The 23,281-nt window shown below is 42.2% G+C and overlaps 1 protein-coding gene across 1 annotated transcript; it reads right to left on the reverse strand.

Moving 5' to 3' along the window:
- Window positions 1-30: 30 nt before the first annotated feature.
- ctsa (cathepsin A) lies at window positions 31-18,050 on the reverse strand. Its single transcript, XM_084167466.1, has 15 exons — window positions 17,933-18,050; window positions 17,536-17,696; window positions 17,117-17,228; window positions 16,291-16,341; window positions 14,578-14,664; window positions 14,051-14,206; window positions 6,694-6,785; window positions 6,392-6,476; window positions 5,947-6,038; window positions 3,985-4,063; window positions 3,317-3,465; window positions 2,772-2,847; window positions 2,425-2,514; window positions 2,054-2,155; window positions 31-1,256 (listed from the first exon to the last, which is right to left on the reverse strand). Exons 2-15 carry the CDS (start codon window positions 17,694-17,696, stop codon window positions 1,173-1,175), a joined length of 1,416 nt encoding a protein of 471 aa, XP_084023592.1. The 5' UTR covers window positions 17,933-18,050; the 3' UTR covers window positions 31-1,172.
- Window positions 18,051-23,281: the final 5,231 nt, after the last annotated feature.

Raw genomic sequence — 23,281 nt, forward strand, 5'->3', positions numbered from 1 at the left:
TTGTCATCGCTGCAAAATCATACTCACAAGTGAACAAATTGGTCAAGTTTATTATAAAACCATGGCAGAATCAATGTGAATACAGCTAAGCATAGACATGTTCCCTTTTGTCAAAGTGATTACAAGTATTTATTTCTGTGATGAGGCACTAGTAGTAACAAACTGAAGTTATTATAATCAATGATTTACTGTACATCTAGGTGGTGTTTTCCAAAAGAAAAGAATTCCTGACCATGAACAGATCCCGACTCCATAGGCATGTATTTAAGGCAATTAAATAGGATTTGCCCCCAACTTCCACTTAACGCTGCAATATGGAACTTTTTGGGCGACCAGACCAAATTCACATAGAAATGTGCGCTATTTCTATGCTTCCCGGTCTTAAGTTTCATTTTTGCATCTTACTTCAGGTTTTGTACACCAGCTTCTAACACAGTATTTATGGTTATTGAAAATATATTTCACATAGGTTTAGATGGTACAATGACTGCTTGTTTTGTCACAAACTACATTTACACAAAACTATTCGAATTTTAGCAACCAGGAAATGGCGGAGTGATTTCTGCATATTGCATCTTCAATGGGATAATCCACTAATTCTTAAAATAACACTATATGGAGAACAATATGTGAACAAACGTTTCATTGTCATTATAATGAAAGGTTGGTAGCACCACTTAGTCATGCATTGATGTCAATGGGAGACTAAGTGAATTTTACTTGAGCAAGTTAGGATTCACCCCACCATTGCCTTGTGTACAATGGAACGCTGAATACATAACATCAACCAGTGCAAACAGCTGAAGTCAATGTGATGGTGAATAGAATTTCTCCTAAATCGACAAATACATAAAATCACACAATTGCCTTTATAATTCAATCTCAGCTGGCAGGTTACAGCAGCATGTCTTATCACAGCAGAATCAAACACCCGAAGCGGACACCATACAAAACACTAGCCCTGGTCCCAGATCAGCTTGTGCTGTATAGCCAGCCAACTCCCATGGTTGACGAAACGGCATAAACAGATCTGGGACCAGGCTAACAAAACACTTGGAGAATATGTCAGTGGTCGTTGGATACCAGCCAGTGCTTTTCACCATGAGCTAGTGCAAATCAAATGAGATGAGAAAGAGCCTTTCCTGCAGGCTTTGTTCACAGCAGGCCTCCGATCAGTAAGGCTGTTTCTTGATGAAGCGAGAGAACATGGTAAAGGCAGCGATGGGCTTGTCTGTGGGGACCATGTGGCCTGAACCCTGTTGATAAACAAAAGGAGAAAGTTGATTGGCGATCTGCCGGTGAATTGGGTCATGTTCATTAGGGAACGCAAAAGGAAAACACTTTAAAATGTTTTGCAACAGAATAATAAAGACCTCACAGTTTCAGTCCATTTTCATCCATTTGGTGTCTAATGAACACAACCCTGGTTTAAAGCACTTCCCATATTTTTCCGGACAGGACTATGAACATGTTCTCTGTAGCCCGATGCTACATGTTAAGATAAATGGGTGTCTTACCACAGTACCTGCTTCCAAGAGAGGAATGTCAGAAGCTTTTTACTGCAGTGATTGGAATGCAAGCTACAATGTACTGTATACTTGGCAGCAAAACACTTGTCTGGTCGGAAACATCTAGCAAAAATCCCCTACAATCCTCCATTCCTTTGGTCTAAGGGACAGGAGGAAGCGGTTTGGTGAATGTGACAGAGATTGTTCTGTGAACCATTGTCTTGCCTGAGATCTGAAGACTTGCCTAGCCTTTAGCTCAGTGAAGTGAGCTAATTCAAAGTCTTGTGGTGTTACAATTGCACCACCTACTGGAGCTTAGAGGAGCCTGCAAGATATTGCTGTTCACCACAGATCTGCAAACAGCCTAGGGACTAGTGGAGAGGGCAAGGGGTTATTAATTAATGACTTTAGTGTGTGTTTGTTTAGTGGAATTGTTTATGGAATTTATGTTCCAAATGATAGTCCTTGCAGCCAGAAATCTGTACATCCACAGGTAAATATGATAATGGAATACAGGTTCCAATTCTATTTGGTTGCATCGTTACCTTGACGGTGAGGAAGGCCAGGTTGGAGAACTCCTTGACGAAGCCGCCCACCTGCTGGCTCTCGCCGGTGTAGTAGACCCAAGGCCTCCTCTTCACCTGGACCTGGGGAGAGACGGGCCAGAGCCAGGGGTCAAGCCACAGCATAGAACGGAGTGGAGGGAAGTTGTTCCTGATCTTGCGTCAGTTTAGCATTTTCCCCACTAAAGGGATTGTGGGAGGGGAATCTGATCCTAGAGCTGTACTCAATGAAAACTTCACCACGGTGCACATAGAACCAGACATGACACCAGCAGCCTCATTTCTATTCAGTGTTCTGTTTTTCCATCCTTTGTCATGTAGTGTCTTGCAGAAGGTAAAAAAGGTTAATATACCTCCTGCTGGAGAGACTCCACGAACCACTCGTCCCCAAGGAAGTTGCAGGCCATGTCTACGTCTCCATTGTACACCAGCACTCTGTACTTCTACAAGACAGATGGACGACATGTCTATCACTACTGCCAAGACCACTAATCACAGTCAGACCTGGGTTCATACACACACACACACATACATACATATATATATATATACACACAAACACACCTCAAGTGTTGGAGCCTGCCTGGAGTGCCAGGTTTGGTGCAGGGTTTGCACTTTTGGGACTATTATATTGGCTCCATTATTCCATGCAAGCTTAGTCAAGCACAGCATATGGAAGGAAATACTTTAGCAAGCTCACCAGAGCTCCCAACAGCTTCAGGTACTGCTTCCTCACATCCATGTACAGCCGGTTGTAGTTCAGATTCACCTCAGCACTGTAACAGCAGAGATCAACACAACCAAACTTTTAGTCAGGATAGTTAAGACATTTACGTTGATGCAGTGATGGGGAAACAGGTCTGAACCACAAAGTGGTATCAATTAAACAATTTAACCCAACGCAAGTTTGTTGCTCTCCGAACCAATCACCTTTCATTGGCCCCATCGCTGATACCCTTTTCACACTATAGTGCCGATCCATATCACACTGGTTCCAACAACTATGGTGGACGCGTAACCAAGACAGTGCAATACAGCTCTGCCCCACTCACATTCTCGTAGGTAATCTAAAGAACGCACCAAATGACGTTGTACTAAACACCTCGTCCTGTAAAGGGGTCATTCATATTGGTCAATGTCAAGACCTGGATGTATGACCTGTATTATCTACCCACTGAACATTAGAGAGCCGTGAGTCAAGTTTCCTCATCCTTGTACCTAATAATGTAAACACCCCTCACTTACCTGCATACCACCCAGGGCAGAGCGGAGGGGGAGATGTGGAGGGCTGCTTTGACGTAGGGGTTGTTCAGGTACAGGGTAGACGGGGTCGAGTTGGTGCAGGGAGGGTCCAGCCTCACACGCTTGTACAGAGACGCCACACCCTTCAGTTTCTACGAGACCAACAGAGAGGTACACAACTAAGGCTGGATATACGGTCTACTTGACCCGGGTTAGGGTCAATTTGAAGTCAGTCAATTCAGGAAGTGATTTGAATTTTAAAATGAAAGACTTGATATGCCTTCAGAAAATATTCATACCCCTTCGAATTGGTCAACCCTGCACTACACATACTCTTCCCATACAGTGCTGTAATCATGCATCGTATAGACAGGTTCCTTACGGACATTTTGGTACATGTTTTAGGGTGCAACTATGCACGCTCTGGTAACGTTTTGCTACGGAGACTGCTTGGTGGAGTATATACACCCAGCCTTAATGAGAAATTCATACTAAAAAGGGACTGAAAAACACCAAACTAGAAATTACCATTGTGTACAACTAATACATAATTATAAAAATCAGCTAGAACGTGAAGATCCAAAGATTTTTTTTAAAACAACAACATTCAAAGCACACTTGAAAACAGGTCCTCAGCCCAATGTATTCCTCTACAATAAATTCATTTTTACCTGGTTCCACAGTTGAGTCCTTTCATGGTTGATGAAACTATTCCCCAGATCTCGAATCACCAGGTGCCCATTGTCAATGCTGCACAGAGAACAGAACACATTAACATGTCAGAGAACAGAACACATTAACACGTCAGAGAACAGAACACATTAACACGTCAGAGAACAGAACACATTAACACGTCAGAGAACAGAACACATTAACACGTCAGAGAACAGAACACATTAACACGTCAGAGAACAGAACACATTAACACGTCAGAGAACAGAACACATTAACACGTCAGAGAACAGAACACATTAACACGTCAGAGAACAGAACACATTAACACGTCAGAACAGAACACATCTGTAGTAGAAGCTACTGGCTTGACCTATGCAGAGCCCTGTACTACACACGTGGTGTGAGGAGTTATGAACTACTGTATGCAGAGCCCTGTACTACACACGTGGTGTGAGGAGTTAGGAACTACTGTATGCAGAGTCCTGTACTACACACGTGGTGTGAGGAGTTAGGAACTACTGTATGCAGAGCCCTGTACTACACACGTGGTGTGAGGAGTTAGGAACTACTGTATGCAGAGCCCTGTACTACACACGTGGTGTGAGGAGTTAGGAACTACTGTATGCAGAGTCCTGTACTACACACGTGGTGTGAGGAGTTAGGAACTACTGTATGCAGAGCCCTGTACTACACACGTGGTGTGAGGAGTTAGGAACTACTGTATGCAGAGCCCTGTACTACACACGTGGTGTGAGGAGTTAGGAACTACTGTATGCAGAGCCCTGTACTACACACGTGGTGTGAGGAGTTAGGAACTACTGTATGCAGAGCCCTGTACTACACACGTGGTGTGAGGAGTTAGGAACTACTGTATGCAGAGCCCTGTACTACACACGTGGTGTGAGGAGTTAGGAACTACTGTATGCAGAGCCCTGTACTACACACGTGGTGTGAGGAGTTAGAGGCAACTTTGGTCAGTTCAACCGGTACCAACGAAAGTGGTTCACCTTTTAAATAGGTACATTTCTATGGCAACGAATCCTTCAGAAGGAACCTAATCCCGGGCAGATCAACATCTCGGAGCCAACTCCATTTATCCTGAATGAAGTGACTGAGCCACGAGTTATATTAATATTGCGTCAGCATCCCCTTCATTTGAGGAAGATAACCAATTAAATATTTTATCAATCCAATTTGTGTTTTAAAATACAGATCACATTTAGTAATGACAATGTATTTGAAACTTCTCGCACAGTAAAACGTATCGTAGGAGTGGGGGGAAAAAGGTACTTGTGAATTGATAAGCAATGATACATTAACGATAAGTAATAAAATAAAGACGGCTCTTCTAAGAGCCTATTTTACACCATAGTCTGCTGAATTTGCAATATAGTGTTTCTTCTTTTTGATTTCGGCACAAATGAAAAATGTGGCACCGACTTGCCCATGAATTTATGTTTCAGCATCGTCTCAATGAGGAGTTACGCGTTTCACTAGCCACGTGCGACTCGCACGCACAGTTACAAGCCTGCTAGAGGTAGCGGCAGGCGGACGAGCAATAACCACCGTAGTCGTACGGATGGAGCCTGAGCTGGAATGTGAAGCTAACTGAAGCTGGCTAGCTTTAGAAAACCCAGCCTACATCTAGCCTCAAATCGTAGTGTACCCCTCAGGTCTGAGATGTTCGGTTTGATTACCATAGCTTGTGTGCTAAGCAGGTTAGGGGGTACATCCCATTTCAATCCAGTCAACGCAGGAAGTAAACTGAAAATCCAATTCCAAAATGAGGAAAATCTGGAAATGGAATTAGTTTGCTTCCCGAATTGAATTGACCGCAACTTTGGCGTTAACCCTTTGTTATTGCATTTTCATTTAGATGTTGAAGCAGTTAGAAAGATTTTCCTTGTGTGAAGACTACAGTGAAATCTGAGAAGTGGCTGGATAGTGGCTGGTCTTACCTGACTCTCTGGCCAACTCCTCCAGGACAGGGGGCGTACAGGTTGTAGATGTTCAGTCCAGAACTGTAGACAATCTCCTGCACCTCATCAATCTAGGGGTTACAAAAGACAATACCAAATAAAAAAAAGGTAGAAAAAAAAAAACACATTGGGGAAAGATTTAAAAAGTGGAAATGTGTCAGATTTACTACTGGTCATCATCTTTATTTGCCAAGTACATTTATATGTACCAGGAATTTGACCTGGTAAATTGGTGCTAACAACAATAAAACAGAATGTAGACAAGATAATTTTACACAAACTAGTCAACTACTGAATACACCTCTAGCCTTCAAATCATTACATGTACCTCGTTTCCATTGCGAGAATCAATGTGCCCGAAGAACAATGTAAATAAATCCTATAGAGCTATCAATGGAGAATCAATCATAGTAAATGGACTCACATTGCTGGAGCAGTTGGGGTTCCGATTGTTGTAGAAGTCACATTTTCCATTGTCGCAGCAATAGGCCTGCAAGTCAATCCACAACCTGCCAGGAAGACAGAACCACGTTACCAGTCCTCATTTATTCTGTACATTTGAAAAACTATAGCCTGACTGAGCGCTAGTCTGTCGGTGCTATCATGCCCAACATGCTTGGCAATGACAGAAATTAAGTTGGCAAGGGCACAAACAGATCTGGGACCAGGATATGACCACTCACAGATGACATTAGGGGAAGAAAAAAAAACACGCCATAACAGTACCTTGTCCCAAGGAGTCCATGGTAATAAGCAAAGTAGACGAGAGAGTTGTCATTCATCTCATAACTGGACATCCCATTGCCAACTGCAATACCCTGGGAGAAAAATATGTTTGTTCGTCTGATTATTTGTATTTATTAGGGATCCACTTAGTTCCTGCCAAAGCAGCAGCTACTCTACCTGGGGTCCAAACACATTAAGGCACTTACATTACACAAAACAGTACATCGTAACATTACACCACTACATATAAAATGTATAATACCACCATACAATATTACAATGTACGTGTGGGTAGTGTGTGTGCGCGCGTCTCTCTTCACATAAGGTGTATTTATCTGTTACCTGATGTGGAATAGAGTTCCATGTAGCCATGGCTCTATGTAGTACTGTGCACCTCCCATAGTCTGTTCTGGACTTGGGGATTGTGAAGAGACTTTTGGCGGCACGTCTTGTGGGGTATGCATGGGTGTCTGAGCTGTGTGCTAGTAGTTTAAAAAACAGACAGCTCGGTGCATTCAGCTTGTCAACACTTCTTACAAAAACAAAGTAGTGATGAAGTTACTCTCCTCCACTTTGAGCCATGAGAGATTGCCATGCATATTATTAATGTTATGCTATTCGTGTACATTTAAGGGCCAGCCATGCTGCCCTGTTCTGGGCCAATTGTAATTTTCCTAAGTCCCCTTTTGTGGCACCTGACCACATGACTGAACAGTAGTCCAGGTGCGACAAAACTAGGGCCTGTAGGACCTGCCTTGTTGACAGTGTTAAGACAGAGAAGCGCTTTATTATAGACAGACTTCTCCCCATTTTAGCTACTGATGTATCAACATGTTTTGACCATGACAGTTTACAATCCAGGGTTACTTGAAGCAGTTTAGTTACCTCAACTTGCTCAATTTTCACATTATTCATTACAAGATTTAGTTGAGGTTTAGTGAATGATTTGTCCGAAATAAAATGCTTTTAGTTTGAAATATTTAGGCCTAACTTATTCCTTGCCACCCATTCTGAAACTACCTGCAGCTCTATGTTAAGTGTTGCAGTCATTTCAGTCCCTGTAGTAGCTGACATGTATAGTGTTGAGTCATCCGCATACATAGACATACTAGCTTTACTCAAAGCCAGTGGCATGTCGTTAGGGTAGGACGATATATCGAATTAATTCAAATGTTTCTGCGCGATATTCCAAATGCCAGTATCGCAAGAATCAAGGTTTTGTTATTTTTGGTTTTTATGAGCGTTTGTCTGCGTGTTCTAATGTTGTATGTTCGGTCTCTTCTCCTTCGCTCTGCATCTTCCCATTTATACCAATTATCTGTATATAATGACGAGATGCACGTCTCTACCCTAACAACGGGAGTCGTTAACCCAAAGGCAGGCGACAAGCTTAGGTCCAAAATAAGCCCATAGAAACACATTGGCCTTATTTTATAAAGATTTTAAAGAGTGTGAAACCTCTCGCGTCACCTCTTCCTCTATGGTTTACACCAAGTCCCTCCCACTGCCACTCACGCCAACCTTTTTACATTTTAGTCATTTAGCAGACACTCTTATCCAGAGTGACTTACAGTTAGTGAGTGCATACATTTTTCAACAAAGTTAAGATCACATCTTCCTCTCGGACAGGCGGTTTCAACTCAGTTTGGTCCAACAGAATCGGTCATATGGACACCAAAACACATTGAGAGATTATTTGACTGTAATAGAGAAGTTAAAATTTCTAAAAAAAATACCCTTTTTAATGTCTCAACTACTCAAATAGCGCGCAGAGCAGACACTACTAAAACGAGAGTATCAATGAACATTGATTCTGAAAAATGACTGCTCAGTTTGTCGCGCCCGTGGCATTTGGGTACCACGTATCGCTAGCAGCATTTTAGCCAAAGACTGTTATACTAGCTGTCTAATGTGCAATAAGCATAAAACACAATTATACAAGGAATTGGCAACTCATTCTCATTCTGAGAAATAAGGTAGGCCACTTGATTTCAGCATCTGAACAAAGTGGACAGGCTAGGATGCTTTTCAAACAGACAGAAGGGTGTGTTCATAACAATTAAACTGTTCTACCTTGTTAGCTATCAAATAGATCCAAGTTGGCTAAACTTGAAATATAAAGATTAGCTGGCTAACCACTAGCACGTGGGCTTGTTGATGAGACCTGTGTTCATTTTCTATAGCATAATGCCTGCTACAAGAAGTTAGTGAGTGCATCATGCATGGTTCTAGTTATACATTTGTAACAAAAAGGCCATTTTTCATAGACAGACTTGAAAGCCAGATCAGTGCTCAATGCAAATTTAAAAACAGGTTAAACTATAATTACATTATTAGTGGGTCTTATGGTTGTGGAAGGCTTATATTTAGCCGAGGTATAATTTAACGAGCCCTGAATTCATCAGATTATTGCTGACTGTTTGAAATGCAGTGTATTTGACCTTTAAAATTGCTTATTTAGATACTTTTTTTCTATCTTAAAAAAAAAAAAAAAAGTTAAGGGGCCTAGACAGCTGCCCTGGTGAATGCCTGATTCTACCTGGATTTTGTTGGTGGGGCTTCCATTAAGGTAAATCTTTATCCACAATATAGTAGGGGGTGTCAAGCCATAACACATACGTTTTTCCATCAGCAGACTATGATCGATAATGTCAAAAGCCACACTGACATCTAACAAAACAGCCCCCACAATCTTGTCATCATCAATTTCTCTCAGCCAATCAGTCATGTGTAAGTGCTGTGCTTGTTGAATGTCATTCCCTATAACCGTGCTAAAGTCTGTTAATTTGTTTACTGTGATGTGAAATAGCATTGTATCTGGTCAAACAATTATTATTTCAAAAAGTTTACTAAGGGTTGGTAACAGGCTGATTGGTCGGCTATTTGAGCCTGCAAAGGGGGCTCTACTACTCTTAGGTAGCGGAATGAATTTTTGCTTCCCTCCAGGCCTAAGGGCACACACTTTCTAGTAGGCTTAAAATTTAAAATAGGAGTGGCAATATAATATAATTCTCACCTCTTCCACACTCACTTTACGGAAATTAAAATGATAATTTGGTCAGATATACAGTGCATTCCGAAAGTATTCAGACCCCTTGACTTTTTCCACATTACAGCCTTATTCTAAAAATGGATTAAATTGTTCCACCCCCCCTCCCCCAATCTACACACAAAATACCCAATAATGACAAAGCAAAAACAGGTTTTTAGAAATGTTTTAAAAACAAAAAACTGAAATATCACATTTACATAAGTATTCAGACCCTTCATGCAGTACTTTGAGGCACCTTTGGCAGCGATTACAGCCTCGAGTATTCTTGGGTATGACGCTACAAGCTTGGCACGCCTGTATTTGGAGAGTTTCTCCCATTCTTCTCTGCAGATCATCTCAAGCGCTGTCAGGTTGGATGGTGCACAGCTATTTTCAGGTCTCTCCAGAGATGTTTGATCCGGTTCAAGTCCGGGCTCTGGCTAGGCCACTCAAGGACATTGAGACTTGTCCCAAAGCCACTCCTGCGTTGTCTTGGCTGTGTGATTAGGGTTGTTGTCCTGTTGGAAGGTGAACCTTCGCCACAGCCTCAGGTCCTGAGCAGGTTGTCATCAAGGATCTCTTGTACTTTGCTCCGTTCAGCTTTCCCCTCGATCCTGACTAGTCTCGCAGTCCCTGCCACTAAAAAACATCCCCACAGCATGATGCTGCAACCATCATGCTTCACCGTAGGGATGGTGCCAGGTTTCCTCCAGACATGACGCTTGGCATTCAGGCCAAAGAGTTCAATCTTGGTTTCATCAGACCAGAGAATCTTGTTTCTCATGGTCTGAGAGTCTTTAGGTGCCTTTTGGCAAACTCCAAGCGGGCTGTCATGTGCCTTTTACTGAAGAGTGGCTTCCGTCTGGCCACTCCACCATAAAGGCCTGATTGGTGGAGTGCTGAAGAAATGGTTATCCTTCTGGAAGGTTCTCCCATCTCCACAGAGGAACTCTGGAGCTCTGTTAGAGTGACTATCAGGTTCTTGGTCACCTCCCTGACCAAGGGCCTTCTCCCTCGATTGCTCAGTTTGACCGGGCGGCCAGCTCTAGGAAGTCTTGGTGGTTCCAAACCACTTCCATTTAAGAATGATGGAGGCCACTGTGTTCTTGAGGACCTTCAATGCTGCAGAAGTTTTTGGGGTACCCTTCCCCAGATCTGTTCCTTGACACAATCCTGTCTCGGAGCTCTACGGACAATTCCTTCGACCTCATGGCTTGGTTTTTTCTCTGACATGCACTGTCAACTGTGGGACCTTACATAGACAGGTGTGTGCCTTTCCAAATAATGTCCAATCAATTGAATTTACCACAGGTGGACTCCAATCAAGTTGTAGAAACATCAAGGTTGATCAATGGAAACAGTATGCACCGGAGCTCAATTTCGAGTCTAATAGCAAAGGGTCTGAATACTTATTTATGTAATACCTTGCTAAAACCAAGTATAGAGTTTATTTGTTATAATTCATTGGTATTAGATTTAAAAGGTGATCGAATAGCTCTTGATTTGTAATGTCATTAATGCATTTATTTTGAAGCAATGTTTAAAAATTTTTTACAAGTGAATAGGTTGGTTTACTTTTAAGTTTAAGTTTCCCACGTATCTCGTTAAAGTTTTGACCAATGAGGTAACTTGTTAAGTTGTGGCCAATGGGAGAGTGGACTGGTTGCTGGGAAAGAAAAGAGAGGGAAAAGGTTGAACGAAGGGAGAGGAGAGACGTTAGTGGGGTTGGTGAAGGAAAAACTACCAAAGGAAACAATAAAGAGAAAACAAAACCATATCTACAGTTTTTTTTAAAGGGAAATCCTGATTTTATTTCTATAAGAGAGTGTTTATTATTTCGTTAAGAAAGACCTAGTAGAGACTGAAGCTGCCGTCGCATTGTGGAGACATTGACATCCTAGAGGTTAGCCTAGCATCGTGCAAGACTTGGAGAGAATTGCTTGTGACGATCAACGAGTTCGGGTTTCCAACGGATGTCTGTTGCTGCTACCGAGTACTGGCTGCATTGATAGCTGTGTTCGCTGTGGATCTTGTGAGGACACCTGCACGGAACTACTATATTTTGCTGAGGCATTATCTACAAGTAGTGAGTAACTACAAATGTGTGGTGGACTTCGGGACTTTATGTATGTCGTCATTTTTTTTTTTTTATGAGCTCCAACGCGCGCCCAGGGTTTAAGCAAGCTTGCAAATAATTTGGACATGGGTTGTGGAAAAATCATTGGGGTTTATAATTTTTATTTCTTTTGATGTGATACATTGAACATTTGATTAATATAGATCTTGAACCTTATGTCTGTTGTATTGGTGGAGTCATTTACTGTTTCAGTTTCATTTAATGCATGGGAAAGCATATCCTTATAACAATAACCAAGTCTATAATCATTCTATCTGAAGTTAATACCCTATTTGTCATTCACCCTAGCAAGTTTACAATAGGGATTCTTATTGGAGATGTCCTTCTCACCTAATATCCCATGCTGTTCAGATATTCTAAATAAGGTAATATTGTGAGAGTCAAATTCGAGCCTGGTGAGAGGGTTACATTTAAATAAGGTACCTTTTTTATTTTTAATAGAATTCACAAACATTTCTAAAAACCTGTTTTTGCTTTGTCATTGCGGGGTATAGTGTATAGATTGATGGGGACGTTTTAAAAAACAAATCAATTTTAGAATAAGGCTGTAACGTAACAAAATGTGGAAAAGGTCAAGGGGTCTGAATACTTTCCAAATGGACTGTACTTGGATGTGTAGTGTCGGCGTTTGTTGCTGGCATGTCATGACTACATTTGCTAATCTTGCCAATGAGAAAATCATTAAAATAGTTGGCAATATCAGTGTGGTTGTGATGAATGAGCCATCTGATTCAATAAATGATGGAGCCGAATTTGGCCAAAATGTCATTTCAAGGTGCTCCAAAGCTTTTTACTTTCATCTTTGTTTTATAGTATATATAGTTTCTCCTTTTTATTCCATTTAGTCACATGACCTCAATTTGCAGTACGGTTGTGCTGCCAGACCTATTTGCCTGATCCTTCTCAACCATACACATTTTCAATTCCTCATCAATCCACAGGGATTTAACAGTTTTTAACATTAATTTTCTTAAATGGGTGCATGCTTATTAGAAACTGGAATAAGCAATTTCATGAATGTGTCAAGTGCAGCGTCTGGTTGCTCCTCATTACACACAGACCAGCAAATATTCTTTACATCATCAATATAAGAATCACTAGAAAACTTCTTATATGACCTCTTATACACTATATTAGGCCCAGCCTTTGGAACTTTGGTTCTCTTAGACAAGGCTACTATTTTGTGATCACTACATCCGATGGATTTGGATACTGCTTTAAAGCAAATTTCTGCAGCATTAGTAAAGATGTGATCAATACATGTTGATTTAATTCCTGTGCTATTTGTAACCACCCTGGTAGGTTGACTGAACCAGGTTGCAGGCACTGATTACAGTTTGAAGCTTTTTCTTGAGTGGGCAGCTTGATATAAACCAGTCAATATTGAAATCACACAGAAAATATACCTCTGTTGATATCACATACATAATCAAGCATTTCAAACATAGCCAGATACTGACTGTTAGCACTTGGTGGTCTATAGCAACTTCCCACAGGAATGGGCTTTAGGTGAGGCAGATGAACCTGTAGCCATATTACTTCAACAATAGTTAACATGAGATCCTCTAAGCTTTACAGGAACGTGGTTCTGAATATAGACCGCATGATTATGAGGGCTCCTGAAAATAAATCTAGCCTACATAAGCCTGGAGGAAAAAAACATTTAACATCCATTCTTACGTGACAGGATTTAGTCAGTAGACATTTAGTAGGTGAAAAGGTACCACAACTCCAAACACTGCTCTTAAAATGCCAAACAATTTTAAATGCAGTGGTGCGCATTAGGCTAAACCAAGCAGAATGCATGTCCTCAAAGACCAGTGTTGAGTGAAAACCCCTGCAAAGCGACAACTGTCAATGGGGAGCGTGTCTGGCTAGTAGACGTTTCCAAACATACAACTCTTGATCTCTCCCTTCTACCCATGGTAACTCAACCTCCTAGATCAGGAGGAGCTGGATTGACAAGCATTACAGTGAAGGCTCAACCTATCACTCAAATAGGCCAAGTAGGTTAACCCCTATATTGATTTTGCCCATTTAATTAATTCTGATTTGGCGGGGAGTTACTGAAGGGAAGAAGAAAGTCCTACAGATGCATCCCAAATGGCACCCTAGTCCCCATTGAGTGCTCAACTTTTGACCAGGGGATAGGGTGCCTTTTGGGATGCATCTGTAGATCTCTTTCTCACCTGCAGGTTCATGCTGGCGTCCTCCATCACTCTCTCTGCCAGGGTGGGGATGTAGATGCCGCCGTAGCTCTCGCCCGTCAGGAAGAACTCATTCTTGCTGTACTCTGGGAAGGCATTGAAGAACTCCTTTAAGGCCAGGTAGTTATTCATGGCCACCTAGAGAAGAAAAGCCAATATATTACTCAATGAGCTCATGTACAGTCCCAACAACGACTCAACTCATCGGAAATGGCTGTCGGAAGGGATTGGGAGATGCATCATGCACGTCGAAAACATTTGGCTTGATGTGTCAGTCTTGATGGGTGGTCCTGTGTGGCTCAGTTGGTTAAGGGTCGTGGGCTAAATTCCCGCTGGGGTCACCAATACAAAAATGTATGCCTACACTATTATAAGTCACATTGGATAAAAGCATCTGCTAAATGGCTACGAGCGATCCCATTTAACAATTCATAAGTCAATCAAGTCCTAGGTTCCTCAACATGTCACCTAACTGGTTAAGCGGAGTGGTTCTTCAGGTAACAACTCACCTCAGTGTCATTGGTTGTGTACTTCTTATCGTCAGAGTAGGAAAATCCAACACCTGCTGGTGACTCCAGGTACAACACGTTGGCAATCTAAAAACATCACACCTGTTGTAACTCATATATATATATATATATATATACACACACACACACACACACCTCCAGTCAAAATTTCAGACACCTACTCATTCATGGGTTTTTCTTTATTTTTACTATTTTCTACATTGTAGAATAACAGTAAAGACATCAAAACTATGAAATAACACATATGGAATCATGTAGTAACAAAAAAAAAAAAAGGGTTAAACAAATCAAAATATATTTTATAATTGAGATTCTTCAAAGTAGCCACCCTTTGCCTTGATGACAGCTTTGCACTCTCTCAACCAGTATGGTTCATCCTTGGGAGCAATTTCCAAACGCCTGAAGGTACCACGTTCATCTGTACAAACAATGGTACGCAAGTATAAACACCATGGGACCACGAAGCCGTCATACCGCTCAGGAAGGAGACGCGTTCTGTCTCCTAGAGATGAACGTACTTTGGTGCGAAAAGTGCAAATCAATCCCAGAACAACAGCAAAGGACATTGTAAAGATGCTGGAGGAAACAGGTACAAAAGTATCTATATCCACAGTAAAACGAGTCCTATATTGACATAACCTGAAAGGCCGCTCAGCAAGGAAGAAGCCACTGCTCCAAAACCGCCATAAAAAAGCAAGACTATGGTTTGCAACTGCACATGGGGACAAAGATCTTACTTTTTGGAGAAATGTCCTCTGGTCTAACGAAACAAAAATAGAACTGTTTGCCCATAATGACCATCGTTATGTTTGGAGGAAAAGGTGGGGGCTTGCAAGCCGAAGAACACCATCCCAACCGTGAAGCACGGGGGTGGAAGCATCATGCTGTGGGGGTGCTTTGCTGCAGGAGGGACTGGTGCACGTCACAAAATAGATGGCATCATGAGGAAGGAAAATCATGTGGATATATTGAAGCAACATCAAGACATCAGTCAGGAAGCTTGGTCACAAATGAGTCTTCCAAATGAACAATGACCCCAAGCATACTTCCAAAGTTGTGCCAAAATGTCTTAAGGACAAAAAAGTCAAGATATTGGAGTGGCCATCACAAAGCCCTGACCTCAATCCTATAGTAAATGTGTGGGCTGAACTGACAAAGCGTGTGCGAGCAAGGAGGCCTACAAACCTAACTCAGTTACACCAGCTCTGTCAGGAGGAATGGGCCAAAATTCACCCAACTTATTGTGGGAAGCTTGTGGAAGGCTACCCAAAACATTTGACCCAAGTTAAACAATTTAAAGGCAATGCTACCAAATACTAATTGAATGTATGTAAACTTCTGATCCACTGGGAATGTTATGAAAGAAATAAAAGCTGAAATAAATAATTCTCTCTACTATTATTCTGACATTTCACATTCTTAAAATAAAGTGGTGATCCTAACTGACCTAAGACAGGGAATATTTACTAGGATTAAATGTCAGGAATTGTGAAAAACTGAGTTTAAACGTATTTGGCTAAGGTGCATGTAAACTTCCGACTTCAACTGTATTTATGCATGTATGTGTGTGCCAGTCTGTGCCATCATGCCAACTCATTGTCATACCAAACATTGGCTTGACAATAACAGCAATGGAGTTGGCATGAGCACACACAGATCTGGGTGATGAAATGCTAGATGAAAGAAACAAACCATGTTCCAGGAATAGGGGTTGTACTCCAGTGACATGCCATCGTTTTGAATCTGAAATGAGAACAGCAGACTTCGTTCAAAGATTATGCCAAGGCAGTGGTTCTGCAACACATGACAAAACATCTTAAATGGAAGACAATGTTAATTTCAGTTGTAAGATTGACCATTTACACTAGCGGGAGAATTATACTAGCAGCATTTGAAGAAAGTTGTCATCTAATCTCTCATGGACAGATTCTGTGCATAAAAACGAAGAATCTGTCACGGCGGGATTGAATTCATAGGATAACGAGCAGCAGTAGTTCCTGTGTTTGGGTTTTCATCACTGATTATTTGGACGCATCAGGATGAGGCGGCGAAGGCGATGCTTAAACTGCGACTGCTTTGCGCGTGGTGAAATTAGCGGAAGGGGTGGGGTGGTGCTTTGGCTGAGTTTCCTTTTGAGAGGATGGAGACTTCTCAAAACTCAATTTTTAAAACAGGTATGGGTTAACTGAGACTGTTGGTTTTATTTAACTAGGCAAGTCAGTTAAGAACAAATTCTTTTTTACAATGATAGCCTCCCAAAAGGTCTCCTGTGGGGATGGGATTAAAAATAAAAATGTAGGACAAAAACACATCACGACAAGACAGACACCACATAAAGAGAGACCTAAGACAACACAGCATGGCAGCAACACAACAGCAGCTGGGCAGAGACAACCGCACAAAGGGAAAGAAAGGTAGAGACAACAATACATCACACATCATTGGTGATCTAAAGTGAAAAACGTAGCTAGATAATTTCTCCCATAGACCATTGATAAATATCTTGGCTTCTCCTTACCAAGAAAGGCCCATGTTCTGTGAGTAGACCGTCAAGGGAGCTGCACCCAGGGCCACCGTTCAGCCACAGAACCACTGGGCTGCCAGCTGGATCCTTCTGAGACTCCACAAACCTGCATGATTGATTCACATGAATGGAAGTCGTGTAGGAAGTAATACCCACATGAATTCTGTTGACATAACTTGAGGAGCTGATTAAATATAAAACTACTCAAGTGATAAGCTGGCTGCGTGCCAAATTAAGCAGCGTACTGGGCACGTGGTTTGCATGAGGAAATATTCAACCCAAGACACTTCCTCATTGCTAAAGTCATGTGCCCTACACATATAATACTCCCTTTAGGTTTGAAGTAAATATGTAGCTAGTTAGTATGGCATGACTTAGTCATAATTGCTAAAAAGAGAAGGCTACCCACTCACCAGTAGTGAAGGTGTTTGTTGTCTGCCACATTGAAGTATCCCGAATACTGTTTGAAGTTAGGCTGCTTTTGAAGCCCAGGGAGGAACTTTATTTCATCTACTTCAGGTGCCCCGAGAGTCCCCAATGCTCCGAACAGCAGGGACAACACCAAATGAAACATCTGGGAGTAAAATGAGCTGAAACGTTAATCAGTTTACTAGCAATAAGCCATGACATGTCTAGACTTGAAAGACAATCTAGCTAGTTTCAGTCCGAGAAGATCCCAACAGTGATTGCAACAAGATAGCCAACATTTAAGTAACCAAGAGTATGCTGGTATTTGAGTACACTGAATGATTAATGAGCCGGATGAACGTATTTAACCGGCACTTACTTTTTTATTTAACCGGCACTTACTTTTTTCGTTGAATTAGGCCGTAAGTAGTTACAGAACAGCCACAGTACTTATGCACACAGAGATCACGGAAGGAGTAATCATGTGTTCACTTTTGCGGGTTGTAGCTCGTGATGAGCTGGTCACATGACAACGCATTAGCGCGCTTCAAACTGCGCAGTCAGTGCGCAGACGTTTGGCCTCACATGGTTGTCACTAGTTACCACAGCCACAAAGTCAGAATTGTCTATAGGGTAACAATTCATGAAAAAAAAAGTTAGGGTTAGGCATAAGGTTAGCAGTATGGTTAGGGTTAAAATCAGAAATTGTAGAAATAGGCAGGATTTGTGACTTTGACGGAAGGTCCTAGGATGATTCGGGTGATATCTCTAGAATCAGATGATGACAGAGAGCAAGGTACAGCCTTTTTTTCTCCGTTCTGTTCCGTTTTCAAAAAGTGACTAGATTGATTTTAATGGCGGAATATTATGCACTAAGGGACTGTGTGCAATCAGACAAACCTGGTGTTTACAGAAAAACGTTTTTCCTCAATTAAATGATCTACAGATCTGAACTTAATTTGTTTTTTTACCACAACAATTACATTTTAACTTGTTCATTTTTAATGGGTTTTATGTAAAAATAAGAGCTCAAACAACATAAAAAGGCCTATGATCTTTCTCACTCCTACCCAACCTCACCCAAGGTCACTGATGTCCCTAATTCATGATACACTAATAAGAATTCCCATTTTAAAATTCCCTGATTTATAACATGAATATTTCATGTCATAATGATCCTTTTTAATGGCTTCCGATCCACATGTGCTAGAGCTCTACAGATAAGTGCAGTGTGTTCCCTGACCTCTTATCAAAGCGAATTCCTCCCCTTCTTTTTTTCCCACCCCATTTTTCCTATTACAGTTGTGGTTATTAGTTCACATACAGAGCTCATTTTCTATAGCTTCCAGTCCAAATGTCATATACATCTAAACCACTTGATGTTAGCGCTCCCTCCTCCAAAATACACCCATTAGAATTGCAATTTTTTATTTAACTGATTTTACATTAATATTTCCTGTGACAGGACAAATGTTCAATATGTCACAGTCCATATGAGCTACAGCTCTACAGATACGTGTGGTGGGTTCCTTGATATCTCTTATAAAAGGTACACCTTTTATTTTTTCTAAATTCCACCCCTTTGATTTTCATAAAAAAAAAAAACAATCCTATTACGATAATAATTATCATACAGATCACATTTTCAATACTTTCCCGTTCGAATTACAAATACACTGACTGTACGAAACATTAGGAACACTTGCTCGTTCCATGAAGTAGACTGACCAGGTGAAAGCTATGATCCCTGATCCCTTGAAAGGTGCATGGCAAAAGGTGCCAGGTGCACCAGTTTGAGTGTGTCAAGAATTGCAACGCTGCTGTTTTTTCCAATGCTCAACAGTTCTAAAGTGTATCAAGAATCGTCTCAATCCCTCGCATCCGCTGATGTCGCACTTCCGTATATGAAGTGACAGAGCTAGAGCGGTGTTTGTCAGACCATGAGACATCCCGAAAATCGGTCTTGTCACAAAATCGTCCAAACGGTTCGACCTACAAACTATTATGACCCCTCTGGGGAAAGATGAGACTCTCGAACACGATGGCGTCTTGGGACTCGTCTGAAGTCGATTCAGCCGATCTGCCAACTTCTGGCTGTAGCTTCCGAACAGTTTGGGCTACACACTAATATGACCCATCTGTGGAAGGAGGAGACTCTCACGAACAGCAACATGTTTCGCTCTAGGAAACGAATGGAAGAATATATGGAGACTGTTTAGTGCCAAAAATAAGGGGTTAAATACATGTAATAAAAAAAATCCTGATATTTCTTACATCTCTCAGATATAGGACAGACACTAAAAAAAATATGTCCTTTTGATTTTTTGGGGGGGGACTATCTGTTCCATGTAGTGAATCTGTTATTCAATGCGTTTGTATGAGCTAAGAGCATTAAGGCCAAAAATACTTTTTCATTAATATTTTTATATATATTGTAGCGACCCACACAGACAGCTGTGTGTTATGCTGTTCGTTGGTTGTGTTGTACTTACCAGTACCCAGTGTTCGTGGGGTCTGACATGCCAGTCTACATGCTATCTGCCACCACGGGAATGCCTGGAATGTTCTGGTGCCGGGCATCCTGGTGGTTGTTGGAGCGGCTGGGGGGTGGAGCATCGCTAGTTTAAGACCATGCTTAGCCATTGTTCTCTCGCTTTCATCTGGTCTTAACAAGAGGTGGTCAAGGTTGTTTTATACGGGTATCCTTGATTTATTTGGCGTGGGCTACGGCCAAACAGTAGCCTGTGTTGAGTTTGGTTAATAAACCGGGAATTCGTAAACTCAAACCACTGTCTGGACAATTGTTCATTTATGATCTAGCCAGGTCATTACAATATATATACTGCTCAAAAAAATAAAGGGAACACTTAAACAACACAATGTAACTCCAAGTCAATCACACTTCTGTGAAATCAAACTGTCCACTTAGGAAGCAACACTGATTGACAATACATTTCACATGCTGTTGTGCAAATGGAATAGACAACAGGTGGAAATTATAGGCAATTAGCAAGACACCCCCAATAAAGGACTGGTTTTGCAGGTGGTGACCACAGACCACTTCTCAGTTCCTATGCTTCCTGGCTGATGTTTTGGTCACTTTTGAATGCTGGCGGTGCTTTCACTCTAGTGGTAGCATGAGACGGAGTCTACAACCCACACAAGTGGCTCAGGTAGTGCAGCTCATCCAGGATGGCACATCAATGCGAGCTGTGGCAAGAAGGTTTGCTGTGTCTGTCAGCGTAGTGTCCAGAGCATGGAGGCGCTACCAGGAGACAGGCCAGTACATCAGGAGACGTGGAGGAGGCCGTAGGAGGGCAACAACCCAGCAGCAGGACTGCTACCGCCTTTGTGCAAGGAGGAGCAGGAGGAGCCCTGCCAGAGCCCTGCAAAATGACCTCCAGCAGGCCACAAATGTGCATGTGTCTGCTCAAACGGTCAGAAACAGACTCCATGAGGGTGGTATGAGGGCCTGACGTCCACAGGTGGGGGTTGTGTTTACAGCCCAACACCGTGCAGGACGTTTGGCATTTGCCAGAGAACACCAAGATTGGCAAATTCGCCACTGGCGCCCTGTGCTCTTCACAGATGAAAGCAGGTTCACACTGAGCACATGTGACAGACGTGACAGAGTCTGGAGACGCCGTGGAGAACGTTCTGCTGCCTGCAACATCCTCCAGCATGACCGGTTTGGCGGTGGGTCAGTCATGGTGTGGGGTGGCATTTCTTTGGGGGGCCGCACAGCCCTCCATGTGCTCGCCAGAGGTAGCCTGACTGCCATTAGGTACTGAGATGAGATCCTCAGACCCCTTGTGAGACCATATGCTGGTGCGGTTGGCCCTGGGTTCCTCCTAATGCAAGACAATGCTAGACCTCATGTGGCTGGAGTGTGTCAGCAGTTCCTGCAAGAGGAAGGCATTGATGCTATGGACTGGCCCGCCCGTTCCCCAGACCTGAATCCAATTGAGCACATCTGGGACATCATGTCTTTGCTCCATCCACCAAAGCCACGTTGCACCACAGACTGTCCAGGAGTTGGCGGATGCTTTAGTCCAGGTCTGGGAGGCGATTCCTCAGGAGACCATCCGCCACCTCATCAGGAGCATGCCAAGGCGTTGTAGGGAGGTCATACAGGCACGTGGTGGCCACACATACTACTGAGCCTCATTTTGACTTGTTTTAAGGACATTACATCAAAGTTGGATCAGCCTGTAGTGTGGTTTTCCACTTTAATTTTGAGGGTGACTCCAAATCCAGACCTCCATGGGTTGATACATTTGATTTCCATTGATCATTTTTGTGTGATTTTGTTGTCAGCACATTCAACTATGTAAAGAAAAAAGTATTTAATAAGATTATTTCATTCATTCAGATTTAGGATGTGTTATTTTAATGTTCCCTTTATTTTTTTGAGCAGTGTACTTCAAGGGGTCTTAAAATTCTAAATCAAATAGCAAAAGGATCCTTGGTATAACCTTTTTTTAAACAATTCCATATAGCTTAGTATAACCCCCCTTATGGGTTAAACACTATTATTGCACACAGAGTGAGTCCAGGCAATTTATTATGTGACTTGTTAAGCGCATTTTTACTCCTGAACTTATTTTTGACTTGCCATAACAAAGGGGTTGAATGCTTTTTGACTCAAGACATTTCAGCTTTTCATTTTTAATTAATTTGTAAACATTTTGAGAAATATAATTCCACTTTAGACTGTTATTGGTTTGAAGTGCAACGCTGGAGAGATGACAGCTGCAGTCTCATGTCATGTCTGTCAGAGCAGAGGGAGAGAGATCATAGAAAGTGAATGTCATTCTATACTGAACAAAAACGCAACATGTAAAGTGTTGATCCCTGTTAGTGAGCATTTCTCCTTTGCCAAGATACTCCATCCACCTGACAGGTGCGGCATATCAAGAAGCTGATTAAACAGCGTGATCATTACACAGGTGCACCTTGTGCTGGGGACAATAAAAGGCCACTCTAAAATGTGCAATTTTGTCACACAACACAACGTCACAGATGTCTCAAGTTTTGAGGGAGCGTGCAATTGGCATGCTGACTGCTGGAATGTCCACAAGAGCTGTTACCAGATAATTTAATGTTAATTGCTCTACCATAAGCTGCCTCCAAAGTTGTTTTAAAGAAATTGGCAGTACGTCCAACCGGTCTCACAACCCCAGACCACATGTAAGCACGCCCGCCCAGGGCCTCCACATCCGGCTTCTTCACCTGCAGGACCGTCTGAGACCAGCCACACGGACAGCTGATGAAACTGAGGAGTGTTTCTGTCTGTAATAACACCCTTTTGTGGGGAAAAACTCATTCTGATTGGCTGGGCCTGGCTCCCCAGTGGGTGGGCTTTGCTCCCAAGTGGGCAGGCCTATGCCCACCCATGGCTGCGCCCCTGCCCAGTCGTGTGAAATCCATAGATTAGGGCCTAATTAATTAATTTCAATGGACTGATTTCCTTATATGTTCTGTGAGATACAGGCACTCTTCTCTCTCTCACCACAGCAATGGCCACACACTGTTCTATAGGTTACAATGTTGCGCAAACCATAAACCCGGCCGGCCCAACACTAATCAATTCTTAGAATATCAGGGAACTTTTCACGAGGTTTTTTACGGGTTAGGAGAATTACAGAGGAGGCGACTTGAATGAACTCTGATAGCTTTTATTCTAATTTTTTACATTGCAAACAGTGAAAATATTTTTTCATGCCATGAGAGGTACTGGGTTCCGGAACG

Source organism: Coregonus lavaretus (assembly GCF_964263955.1).
Source record: "Coregonus lavaretus genome assembly, chromosome: 8".
NCBI lineage: Eukaryota > Metazoa > Chordata > Actinopteri > Salmoniformes > Salmonidae > Coregonus > Coregonus lavaretus.

Bases quoted from the DNA above. Each gene is read 5' to 3' on its own strand.
- ctsa (XM_084167466.1), bottom strand. From the start codon at position 17,696: ATGTTTCATTTGGTGTTGTCCCTGCTGTTCGGAGCATTGGGGACTCTC. The intron at 16,342-17,116 runs GTAAGGAGAAGC...TTCTCATTTCAG, and splicing joins CAGAACATGGGCCTTTCTTG to ATTCAAAACGATGGCATGTC. The intron at 1,257-2,053 runs GTAACGATGCAA...GTTTATCAACAG, and splicing joins TGGCCTTCCTCACCGTCAAG to GGTTCAGGCCACATGGTCCC.